We start from the raw sequence: 13,226 nt of genomic DNA on the forward strand, positions 1-13,226 counted from the left end.
GCCCGTCTCTTCTGTAACGTCACCTTTATGCAGAAGGCTGCGAGGGGATGGGAAGATGGGCTGCTTTGAGAGTCAGCCTGTGCTTTCCAGTGGTGCTCCTGTAGTCAGTAGTAAGCTTTTCTTCACTTGCCAGTTTCCCACTGATTATGGAAAGCCAAGAGCTGACGTGTTCATGGTCTTGGAAATTTTGGAAATAGCCTAACAGTTCCTTTTGAAGTCTGGTTATTTGCCTTCTTAGAAAGAGTATCATGAGGCAATCTCACGGTCATGGAATGCTGCTTTATTTTGTTTTTAGGTATTGGCTGTGTTATTTTTGATCGGGAGGCAAAGAGCCACTAATGAGGCATTCTGATTTCCTTAGGTTTACAGTTTTGGAGTCAGTTTGTCTGGATTTCTAATCCTTCCCCCACTGTCTTATTCTGATTTTGGGCAAGTTACTTTTCCTTTCTATCCTTTAGCTTCCTCCTCTGTAAAACCAGAGTAAAAGGTAAACCCACCTCAATTTGGAGGATTAGATGGATAAAAAGAAAAGGAATATGGCATGCTTGGCTCATTGCTGGGTGCATAATATGTACTCAATAATGTTAGCTATTATCGTTATTGCTAATCAAATTTATATTACTTTAGATTTTGAAGCGATTTATCTTGTGTACATAAAGAAATAGTTTGGAAACTAAATGCATTTCTATTAAAATAAATAATAGTTTGTTTCTCTGTCTTCATACTCAGAGTGGGTGGTGTGTCAATGGCCATTATTTTCTTGGTTCAGTGAGTACAAAAGCTTTTAGCAGTGGGGAGAAAAGTCCCAGAAAATATTTATCAGGTCACTTTTTCCATGATGGATCACAGCAGGAGCACAGTTTATGTTCTACCTTAAAAATGAAAGAATGCTATTGATTCTGAGCTCTATAAAAAAAGGAAATTAAAAATGATTTTTTTAAAGGGTTGATTAGTATTTTTAGTTTAAATGCTTTTAGAAATTCAAACAATGAAGATGGATATAAATTAAATATTAACATGTCCCTTCTCAGGGTTAAACTTCATAAAATTATAAAAGTAATATCCATGCAAGTTTAAACAAAGAAGAGAGGGAAAGACTATAAAAGGTGCACATTAGACCATATTGGAGGCCAGCTGAGCCTTCATCTTATTTCCAAGGGTAAACACCTCAAACCCTTTCATATTTATGCTTCAAGAAATTTTGTTTTTTACTTAGAATTTCCTCTTTTCTCCTTTTCCTTTTTTTAAAACACAGGGGAAGTACAAGACCTACTCTTTACCTTGCTTTCATTGATGATATAACAAAGATTATTATAAATAAGCACTTATAGATATATCTTGCTTTTTTAACAGCTAAATGGTTTTGTAGCTTCAGTCCCATTATCTATTTAATGTCTCCTTATAACAAAAATGTAAGCTTTCTGAGTTCTTTTTCAATCTTCCATGTGAACTAAAGTTTTTGTATGTGTACATATATACACATACATGTATATATGTGTGTTTGTATATAAATATGTGTGTGCTGCAAGTATCCTACAAGCATGTGTAGGAGAGATTCTAGGGCAAGTTTAACTATCTGATAGCTTTTCCCACGTTGTATTCCAAAGAGCTTCATCAGTAGAGGCTGCATCAATAGAGCAGAGCTTGACACTTCCTCATTCCTTTGCTATCACTAGGTAGTTCCACACTTTTTAATATTTTTCAGTTTGGTATGAGAACAAAGGATCTTATTTTGTTTTGCATGAAAAAAATTCAGTAAGAACGATGTACATTGGGATAGTTTTAATAGAGCCAAAATCTAAGTGTAAAACCCTGAGTGTATTAAAATATGAGTGAATTCCTTAGTAATCCAGGAGTAGAGGAAGCTTTCTAATTATGACTCAATATCTGGAAGCAATAAGAGAAATATTTGATAGATTAGCTAATGCAAGCTGTGATATGTAGGATAGATAAACAATAAAGTCCTACTGTGTAGCTCAGGGAACTATATTTAATATCCTGTGATAAACCATAATAAAAATATGAAAAACAATATATATATATGCATAACTGAGTCATTTTGCTTTATAGTAGAAATTAACACTGTAAATCAACTATACTTCAATAAAATTAAAAGAAGAGTTTGATAAATTTGATATCCTGAAAATTAAAAAGCATGAGGAAACTATAAAAAGTAAAATAACAAGCCAGGAGAAAATATTGTACCTTCTATCACAGACAAAAGATTAACATCCTCTATGTGTGTGTCTTTGTAGGTATGAGTAAATTAAAACATGAGATTAAAATGACTGTTTAGCCTAGTAGAAAAATGGGCAAAAGATCTGAACAGACAAAAAATGGGGGTGGGGATGGGGAATGACTCTGTATCTGATCCTTAAACATGTGAAATGATGCTCAACTCATTCTTCATAAGAGAAGCGCACATATTCAAATCCTACTGGCTTCGTATTTCTCATTGCATTAGCAAAAGTACAGAGGTTTGATAGCACACTCCATGGGCGATGCTGTGGATAAGTAGGTAATCTCATGCATTGCTCATGGGAGTGTGAAGCTGTGTACCCCTTATAGACGGGAATTTATCCTTTGACTGAACAGCCCCAGTTTCTTGGACTTCATTCCAAAGGTAAAATGGGAAAAATACAAAATGATACATGCACGGTGCTGTTTATTACAACACCATTTGTAATAATGAAGGGCTGTGAATAATCAAATTTTGGGCTCCAGATTCCATCTGGCCAGCCTCAAGCAGGTAGCTTTTCACACCCGTCCTGATATCCCAGCTCTGGCATTGGCAATATTTGGCTTATGTACAGATGATTTTCAGCTGCAGATCAGGGGTTAACAAGTGTTAGAACAACTTAAGGGTAGGTAGAATTCAGTTCTTTGGCTTCTCAAAGTCTGTGCCTCCCATCTTGGTGCCTTCTCCCTGCCTTTCCCTTTCTTGGTCCGTTCTTGCTCTAATTCTGCTTCTTTTGGGACTGGAGAATCTGCCATGGATTAAGGCAAGACCATGAGATGTTAACCTTCTCTTGAAGTGAAGTGAAGTTGCTCAGTCATGTCCAGCTCTGCGACACCATGGACTGTAGCCCACCAGGCTCCTCGGTCCATGGGATTCCCCAGGCAAGAATACTGGAGTGGGTTGCCATTTCCTTCTCCAGGGGCTCTTCCCACCCAGGAACCAAACCCGGGTCCCCTGCATTGTAGGTAGACGCCCTACCGTCTGAGCTACCAGGGAAGCCCCATTAGGATGATAATAAAAAGAATGGAAAGGCAGGACAAATATAAATGACACTGCTGCTGCTGCTGCTGCTAAGTCACTTCAGTCGTGTCCGACTCTGTGCAACCCCATAGACGGCAGCCCACTAGGCTCCTCTGTCCCTGGGATTCTCCAGGCAAGAACACTGGAGTGGGTTGCCATTTCCTTCTCCAATGCTTGAAAGTGAAAAGTGAAAGTGAAGTTGCTCAGTTGTGCCCGACTCTTAGCGACCCCGTGGACTGGAGCCTACCAGGCTTCTCCATCCATGGGATTTTCCAGGCAAGAGTACTGGAGTGGGGTGCCATTGCCTTCTCTGTAAATGACACTAGGAGATAATAACTTAAAAGTCACTGGTGTCAAGAGGTTTCGAGTTTGATCTCCAGGTCTAACAAAGACATTAATCCAATAACCAAATTACCTACTAGCAGTAGGATGTTTGAACATTTGTTTTGTTTTGTGTGATGAGGTTCTAGACACTGCAGGTGTTCTGATATTTCCTGATTGTTCTAGATGGTGCTGCTCTACGGTAGATGTACCAAATACTAGCTTATTTCTTCCATTTTAAATGCATGTCACCCTGCCTCCTATAGTAGTGTTTGAAGTTGGGATGTATCTTAAAACTTAAAAGAACTGAATATAGTGTTCATTGTTAAAGCTCTTGAAGAGCTATTACAAAGTTGACTGTGTTTCTTATGGTTGATGGCATCTTAAAACCCAGAAAATGGGTTCATAAGGGGACAAACATGTGGAATCAACATTTCTTAATGGCAAATAGCCATATATAATTTTTTCTCCTCACTCCCCTTTTGTAATGAATTTTTCTGTTATTTAAAAACCTTAGAAAAAGGCCTTTGCTGAGTGTGTGTGTGGGTTGGCACAGAGCAAGAAAATACTCAAAACTGAGAAAGGAAAATGATAAAGGGTGGAGGATCATCTTAATTTTTTAGTAACTGTACAGATATCTTTCTTTGAACTCTTAGCATTTAGTACAGTGGATTACTCCTTTTAAAAATACTCTCTTCGTGGATTTCTGTGACGCCATGGGCCCTCGTTTCTATCCTCTCATCTTCCTGGCTATTTCTCTTTGATGGCCTTTCTCATCTCTGCTTCTATGAGACCCTGGAGCACCAGTGTTCTGTCTTCCGCTTCTCTCTCTCCGTTCCCCTCTATTTGCTGTCCTTAGGTGAGCGCATCCATTCCTATGAATTCAGTTATTTTTTTGGGTTTCTGAGTCTCCCATTTGTGTCTCCAGCCTGGAAGACTCCTGAGATCAAATGACTGATCAGTATTTCTAGTTAAATGTTTAATCGGGATCTCGAATATAACATGGCCACAACAAAACTTTGGATTCTCTGTTCCCCAAATCATGTCTTTCTAAACCTTCCTCATTTTGATAAATGGCACCACAGGCAACTGATACTCAGGCCAGAATCTTTGCCATGCGCCTAGGGATCCTATTTGATTCCTTCTTGCACAGCATATACCTACTCTATCAGTTTTTTTTTAAATTCTGCTTCCGAAACATGCCTCTCCTCACTTCTCTGATTCATGTCATTGCTCTGACCCCAGTCTAGGTTTCATCACCTTTCGCATACTCTTAGACCATTGCATTGCATCAGCTTCCAATTGGTTTTCTTGCCTTTACTTTCTTCTCCCACTTGTTTTTACTTTTACCCTATCTACAGACTTTTCTTCGCAGTGATTGCAGAATGGGATTACTGAGGTAGAAATTAGTTTATATGTTTGAAATCCAATGGTGACTTCCCCTTACTCTTAGAATAAATGTAAAGCTCTTACATATTAAAAAAAACAGAGGCATTACTTTGCCGACAAAGGTCTGTCTAGTCAAAGCTATGTTTTTTCCAGTAGTCATGTACGGATGTTAAGAGTTGGACTATAAAGAAAGCTGAGTGCTGAAGAATTTATGCTCTTGAACTGTGGTGTTGGAGAAGATTCTCCAGAGTCCCTTGGACTGCAAGGAGATCCAACCAGTCCATCCTAAGGGAAATCAGTCCTGAATATTCATTGGCAGGATTGATGCTGAAGCCGAAACACCAGTACTTTGACCACCTGATGTGAAGAACTGACTCATTTGAAAAGACCCTGATGCTGGGAAAGATTGAAGGCAGGAGGAGAAGGGGATAACAGAGGACGAGATGGTTGGATGGCGTCACTGACTCAATAGACATAAATTTGAGCAAGCTCTGGGAGTTGGTGATGGACAGGGAAGCCTGGTGTGCTGGTCTATGTGGTCACAAAGAGTCATCGGACACGACAGAGCAACTGAACTGAACTGAAAGCTCTTAACTTGCCAGCATTATCTGATTCCTCCCTGCTTCTCAGAACTTTCTCTCCCTGTGTCCAGTCACGCTGATCATCTGTTACTGGAACATGATAAGCTTGGGCCTTTTTCATGGCCTTTGCACTTGTGGTATTTTCCTCTTGGAGTGCTCTCTCTCCTGATCTTTGCTTGGCAGATTCCTTCCCATTGTGTCAGTCTCAACTCAGATTTAAAGTTCTGAGGGACACTTACTTTGACCAGCAACCCCACAGTTATTCTCTGTTCATTACCCTCTTTAATCATCTTAATATCATTGACCAGTGCCTGAAATTACCTTGCTCGTTTCTGTTCTTTTGTTTTGATCAGATTTCCTCTTTAAGATTGTAAACTCCTTGAGGTTGGAATCTCTTTTACAGCCACATCCCCAGCACTTAGGACAGAGCCTGACACATAGTACAGCCTCATTGCATTTTGATTGCTGGTTGATTTACACTTCTGAGTAGAACAATCTTTTTGACTTCTAAGTAGAATGATATTTTTGACAATATTAAATATATTAGCTCAAAACCAAGTTCAAAGATAACTGGATAAGAAACTCACGTGTTCATTGGAGAAAGGACATGGTCTTTTTGGAGGTGGTTACCAAAAAGTTTGTCCTCTGGTGGCTCAGATGGTAAAAAATTTGCCTGCAATGCAGGAGATCCAGGTTCTGTCTCTGGGTCGGGAAGAACCCCTGGAGGAGGGCATGGCAACCCACTCCAGTATTCTTGCCTGGAGAGTTCCATGAACAGAGGAGCCTGGTGGGCTACAGTCCATGGAGTCACAAAGAGTTGGACACAACTGAGTAACTAACACACACACACCAAAAAAGTTAGATAACATTGTGGGCATATTGGTATATTCACAGGATTCCTGTTGATCACGAGTACTGAGTCACCAAGCATAGTATTCACTTTATTTTGAAAGGCAATACATTTCAACATTGGCAAAATTCCAGACAAAGTAGAATAACGTGCCTTATTTATTAATGGAGTTCTCCTTGAGAAGGCTTTTGTTGAAGTATGGGGAAAGTGGTCTGACAACTTGAAGGTGACTGAAGAAAAGAATGTGCCAGGATATAGACTTGTCTTCTGCCACATATGGTTCTGTCTTCTGACTTTTGTTTGTTTGAAGTAAGCCCATAGTCTCTACATTCTTCATCATTAGCTAACAGACACCCGTGACTTTTTCCTGTGTGCATAATACATAGCTCCTAGTATTGCTTTGTCTTTCAAGATTCAGTATTCATTCAGTAAATAGTAGATACTGACTGAGTACCTATGTACGAGGCACTGTAATAAGTGCTGGGGATCTGGCTGTGAATAAGGTAAAATCTCGGTCCTAAATATTTGTTAAATAAATTGGTGAGCTTCTTCGAAGCTTATTTTGGAGGATTGGTGTGGCCTTCAGAGCTTTAGGAAATTGGTAGACGGCATCTAACAAGCCATATGCATGTGGTCCCACACATTATCTCTCTAGCATCTTTTTTCTTGTTCCTGCTTGTGCCCTGTTTTGTTTCCCATGGTTATTTTAATGTCTGTTCTGTACCCATCACTGTGTTAGGCCCTGGACTTTCAGATAACAGCAGAAAAAAATGTTGTCTTCAATATCTCTTTAATAGTAATATAGACAGACTGGGAAAATGTATTATTTTAATGCAGAATTGTAAAGTACAAGGATAGTCTCAACACAGTCTACTATGGGAGTGCAGAGAGGAGGCGTCAAACCAACATCAAGGGGGAACTGAAGGGCGAATAGGAGTTAGCCAAGTGGGTAGGCAGATGAAAGGGGCATGAGCTGTTTCTGTGAAGCAAATCAAGTGTGCTCCTCAGATGGACTAGTGCAAACTTGAGGAATTTGCTTTGGTGTGGCTGGAAGGATAAAGAATATAGGGAGAAATGAATATTGAAGTTAAGGAGGTAGAGATTTTTGAATACCAACTGGAATTCCCTGGAAGATTGAAAAGGTAATTGATCAGATTGCTACAAGAAGACTGTCTTTTAGGTAGCATCTCTGGGGATAATTTGGGAGGAACTAGAAAAGGTAGGTGAATACTCGTCATCTCTGAGTTTGAGCAGGCAGCCAGGTGGATGTTTTATGGACAGCCCCGCTGGGTTCTGGGTGGGAAGATCGACTCTGGGGTGCGGGTGAGGCGTGTGAATGGAAGGAGTAAGACAAGTTAGAGGGAATCTTAGTATTCAGCTGATGTATAGTAATGAGGAGCTTTTCTTTTCAGATAGTTGTGTATCTTGCCTCTTTGTAGAAAGAAATTTACCATTTTTATAAAAGATGCTGGGGAAGAAGGTTTTGCTAAGTTTTACTGGAAGCTTGGACATGCTCACCCTCCCTTTCATGTTATGTTCTCACTGGAAGTTCTGTTCCCAGGCAGAGGCTGTACACACAGACATCAAGTGTCCTTGGTTCTTCATGTCTTTTGACCTTTGCTTCTGTTCTTAATGAAATACCAGTGAAGGTGCTGCAGTTTTCAATTTTGGTTTTCCTTTCATCGTGGTAATCCTGTTTTACTGTTTAAGTCCTTTTAGGCAGTAAGGTTGTTGGAATAGCATCAAGCACTCCAGGCATTTATAAATTCATTTCAGTAAACATGAGTTTAGGTGATTTGTTGCATAGCTAGTGACTTTATTATTGTATATAACAGTATCTAATCGAATTAGCGAGAGGAATAAAAGGCTCACTTTGATGTAAATCATTAACTTTTTCAAAGAAGACAAACCATATTTTTAGTAACATCTCAAGCTGAAGAATATTCAGTGTATAATACATGTGCTTGAATAATGTTAGCACACAGTCCCCAGAGAGGCAATTAATTTCATATTCAGAGGTAAGATTAGGCCAGTTTCACTTTATCTTTTGGACGTTATTAAATACTTGCAGGTGTTGACAACGTAGGAAGAAAGTGCTTATCCTCTTTATATTTTAAATGGGAAAATGAGAGCACAGGTTATATATTTTTAATATTTATTTCTCACCAATGTTTCCATATTGAAGCAGCTGCATATTGTATTGTAATGGCCCATTGACCTGAGTCATCCTCTAGCTCTTCCCCCAACCCCTCACCCCACCACAGTCCCAATGCCATTTGAGTAAGCACTTGGATGTTTTTGGCTGACTAAATGTGATACTTACTTTCCTGTTTCATATTTCTGTTTTTAATAGAAAATGCATCAGATGCAGACTTATGGCTCCTGAATAGTTGTACTGTAAAAAATCCGGCTGAAGACCACTTTAGAAACTCAATTAAGTAAGTGAAAGCTGATTTTTTTTTCTTTCTTCATCTTTTCTAAGTGTTGTAAGAATTTTGGGAAAATAGCTTTTAAAAGATTCTTAACATTACAAATATTCAGGATGTTATCAGTAAAAGTATGAGTTGGAGTTTTCTAATTATACTGTTTTGACTTTATCTGATAAAGAGCAAAACTTGAATGTAGACTTTTCTAATAGATGTTTGAGTATTTATAAAGGTGGCTAATAGATGTTTTGACTATCTGTTAAGTATTAATAACATAGTTTTCTCAGGGAATCCAGTCCCTAGTTTTTGAAACTGCCCAAAGCAGTCCTTACCTCTTCTCTCTTCCCTGCCTGTTATGCTGTTCTAGGTGCTAATAATGCCTGGCCATCAAGGAAATTGCAGTTTACTGGGGGAGTGGGCATGTAATCCATGGTTATTGAATTGTTCTTCAACTTACAGTGAAAGAAGTATTCTTCTTTCACATCTCTGAATCTTATTCCACCCACCTTCTTAGAACCTTCATTCTATAAATTTATATTCTCATTCACCTCTATTTTCAACCTCTCCAACCACATTGGTGCCTTTTCATTGACCTATAAACACACTCAGGTCTACTCGGCCCCAATGCACCTCTTTTAGCTATCATCCTATTTTTCTTCTTGCCTTTCCTGAGAAACTTGTTAAGTCTTCATTTCCTGACTTCACTCTCAAATTCTATCCCACCACATTGGTTTTATTGTGAAATATGTCATGCATAAATCAGTTTATGAAACATGTACAGTTTAAATAAGGATAACAAATGTAACACTTATGCATCCACCATCTAGCATAAGAAATAAGACGTTACCAAGACCTTAGGTAACTGCCCCCTGTTCCTCTTTCACTCGTATCCTCAAGATGTAATCTTTATCCTGACTTGTGTGAGTCATTCCCTTCCTTTAATTTATCATCTGCTAAATATATCTGTAAACAATGCATTTAATTAGTTTTGCCCTGTTTCAAGCTTTATTTATTGGACTTACACTGTTTATGTTCTGAATTTGCTTCTTCACCATTTTGCTTTTAGATTTATCCATGTTGATGGATGTAAAATAACTCTGGCCATTTGTAGTATCTTACTAAATGAATTTGTCATAATTTATTCATTTTATCATTGAAAGAGTTTTGAGTTTTCCCTATGTTTTGCTTTTATGAGCATTGGTGCTCTGAATATTTTGAACATTTTCCAGTGCAGCCGTGCAAAAGTTATTTTAGGATATGTACCTGGGAGTTGAATTATTGGGTCACAGGTGTGTGCATATTCAAACTTTTAGGTGATGCTGAACTTTTTCCCTGACGGATATACTGAACCTCATTCCCACCGGTCATGGATGTGTGTGGTTGTTCTCCATTCTAGCCAATACTTGATATGGTCAGGGTTGTAAATTTCTGCCAGTCTGGTGGTGGAGATGGTATTTCAATGTGGTCTTAATTTGTTTCTGTGATTACTAGTGATGTTGAGGATCTTTTTGTATGTTTGCCATTTGAATTTTGTGTGTGTGTGTGAAATGCTTTTAAAGTATTTTTTCTGATACTTGTCTTTTTATTTGTGGGAATACATTCAATGCATTCTGTGTACTAACCCTTACATATTACATTTGTTGCAGCTATCAGCTGTGGCTTATCTTTCACTTTCTCTAACGGTATCTCAGGCTGAAGAGAAATTCTGGCTTAAAATGTTCAATCTTTGCCTTTGGGTCTGTGCTTGTTTTCTTTAAGATGTCTTTCCTTACTCTAAAGATATTCTGTGTATTTTCTTCTAAAAATTTTGTGGTTTTTAATTCTTACATTCATATTTATAATTCATCTGGAATTGATTTTTTTTTTCTTTTGGTGTGGTACCAGGAAGGGGGTCCCATTTTATTTTTTTGCATAAACACCAACTTTTCCGGTATCATTTATTATTTTTTTCTAAAAAGCCTGCCCGTTCTCCTTTTATTTATTTATTACCCGCTTTGTCATAGGCTCATTGTCCACAGATATGTGGGTCTGTCCCTTGGCACAGTGTTCAGTTTCATGGATCTAGTTCTGTGTGTCGGTGCTTACTCTACATAGTCCTAATTAGTCTAGATTTATATTAGGCCCAAACGTTTGACAGTGCCAGTGCCTCTTTGTTCTTCAGTTTGAAGGAAGACAAGTTTTAGTTTTGAAAATGTGAAGTTATAGCTATATATTATTATAAAGTAATGGGTAATATTTGATCCTCGTCAAGCGTCTTCTGTATGATGGGCACTGTTCAAGGTGCTTTACATCAATTGGATATTATCTAATTTAATTCTTAACAGTCTTCCAATGAATTATAGTTTTCACTTTTATTTCTGTTTTACAGAGGAAAAAGCATCTGTTTTTCAGATGAAGTTCTCTAAAGCCCTTGAGTTCATAAATGGTGGAGGTGGGATATTAATGTAGGCAGTCTCACTACAGTCTGTGCGTTGTTAAATTTAATACTATGCTTTCCAGGTAAAGATGTCAGGTAAGCAGTTGTAGATTTGGGGCAGATTATCAGACAACACTTGAGATACAGCTTTTGTATTTCCATAGAAGTGACCTTTGAATGTGATGGGATTCTCAACTCAGTAACTATGGAAGGAGCAGTGAAGACCTGCTACCTGAACGATGGTGGGAGGCTTAGGAGGGTGGCGGTGATGTAGGAAGGAACTAGGGAGTTAGGGCTGTGGTTAGGACCAGAAGAAGCGAGAGTTAAAACAAGAGCAGAGCATGAAATTTGCCAGGTGCTGCTTATTTTCAAAGAATGCTTTTTATTTTGTGAGACGTCTGTCATGTTTCACATTATCTACTTTTTTCCACACTGGAAAGGTGTAAGATACAAAGATATTTTAGTGCTACTGATAGCCTCTAAACTCAAAACCCAGAGAACTTAGTTTCTGTGATTATCAATGTTATAATGTAATTAATGGATACACCTCTAGACTGTTTCTACAAGTTTACTTAAAAAGTCAAATATAACTTGTGTCAGTGGGTTTTCTTATATAAACTGTTGTGAAAGTGGTTTAAGATAATGATATGGTGTTTGATTAAGTGAGGAAATCACTTAAGATGTGTTTGTCATTTTAATGCTACAAAGCTAGCGGTAGTGAGCGTAGGTTCCTTTAATGCGCTGTTCTGCTTGATTGAGAGAAAATTTAAAAACAGTACTATAGGTGATTAAGTATTTCTGTTTTAAGTGGCTTTGAAGGCTTTTGATAATCATAACTAGCTCTTGTTAATGTAACACCTAAGCTAATGTTGGATTTGTTTCCAGAATAAATATAATCCTGTAGAAGGCACATTAACAATTAACACTGAGAAAACATCCAATTCAAGTGACATTTATATATGTAAAGACTTTCAGTGAAAGATTACCTACTCTTGTCAAGCATTTCACTTTATTTAAATGTTTTCCCCTCTTTCATCACTGTCTCCTAACAAAGCAAAACAAAGATGAATAGTTCATAAACTTTATTATACCTTCAGTCATGCGGCATGTTTGTCTTCTCTCTACCTCTGGCTCCATCCTTTCCCTTCAGCCTGCTCACTAGATGCCTTTTTTTCTTCTCATCATAGTGAGGCAACATTTAAATGCGAGGATAGTACTATCGGGGCTTCCCTGGTGGCTCAGACTGTAAAAAATCCACCTGTGATGTGGGAGACCTGAGTTTTATCCCTGGGTGGGGAAGATCCCCTGGGAGAGGGAATGGTTACCCACTCCAGTACTCTTGCCTGGAGATGCCCATGGAGAGAGGAGCCTGGTGGGCTACAGTCCATGGGGTTGCAAAGAGTCGCTCAGTAGTGCAGCACAGTGCCTGGTAGGATGTCGCATTTCTCTTTGTTCAGCCGCACCTAATCCCTTATGCTCGAACTCACCCTTTATTGAATGGGCTGGGGGCTATATTTCTCTAGTCTGAAAGCCCTACGAGTGATGATTGCTTCACTTTGCCACTTATGTCTGGGTGTTTGTCATTATTTCTGATCATCTGCTTTTGTTTCTCTCCCAATGTAATCTTGATATTTAAGAGTAGTTTGCCTGTTATCAAATCATTTTATCTCTTGAGCTACCCGGCAGTAGACCCTCCTGTATTTACAGGAGAAAAGAAAGAAAACTGTGAGAGCTTTATTATCTTTCATGTGATTAATGCAGCCTTGATTAAGATCTCAGAACTGTAAATATGTGACAAGGCAGCCATGGCCTTTTTCTTTTCTTTTGGTGGCGGTGGTCAAAAGTATTAGGTTTGCAGCATCACAGTATAAAAAATATTGGGAGTATTATTTAACCTTTGTTGCAGAGCATATTGGCATAAAATTATTTGGAAATTTTCATTTTGTACACTGGTACTGATAATAAATCATTGTGTCCTTCAGTA

General features: G+C 38.4%; 1 protein-coding gene across 5 annotated transcripts in view; it reads left to right on the forward strand.

Moving 5' to 3' along the window:
• Positions 1-13,226, forward strand: part of CDKAL1 (CDK5 regulatory subunit associated protein 1 like 1) — a 607,581-nt gene that overhangs the window by 97,565 nt on the left and 496,790 nt on the right. For all 5 annotated transcript variants that reach the window (XM_018039026.1, XM_018039029.1, XM_018039027.1 and 2 more), the window contains one exon: positions 8,754-8,838. In XM_018039026.1, the coding sequence (XP_017894515.1) occupies positions 8,754-8,838 (85 nt within the window). The remainder of the gene's footprint in view (positions 1-8,753; positions 8,839-13,226) is intronic.

This window comes from Capra hircus, chromosome 23 (genome assembly GCF_001704415.2).
Source record: "Capra hircus breed San Clemente chromosome 23, ASM170441v1, whole genome shotgun sequence".
Classification (NCBI taxonomy): domain Eukaryota; kingdom Metazoa; phylum Chordata; class Mammalia; order Artiodactyla; family Bovidae; genus Capra; species Capra hircus.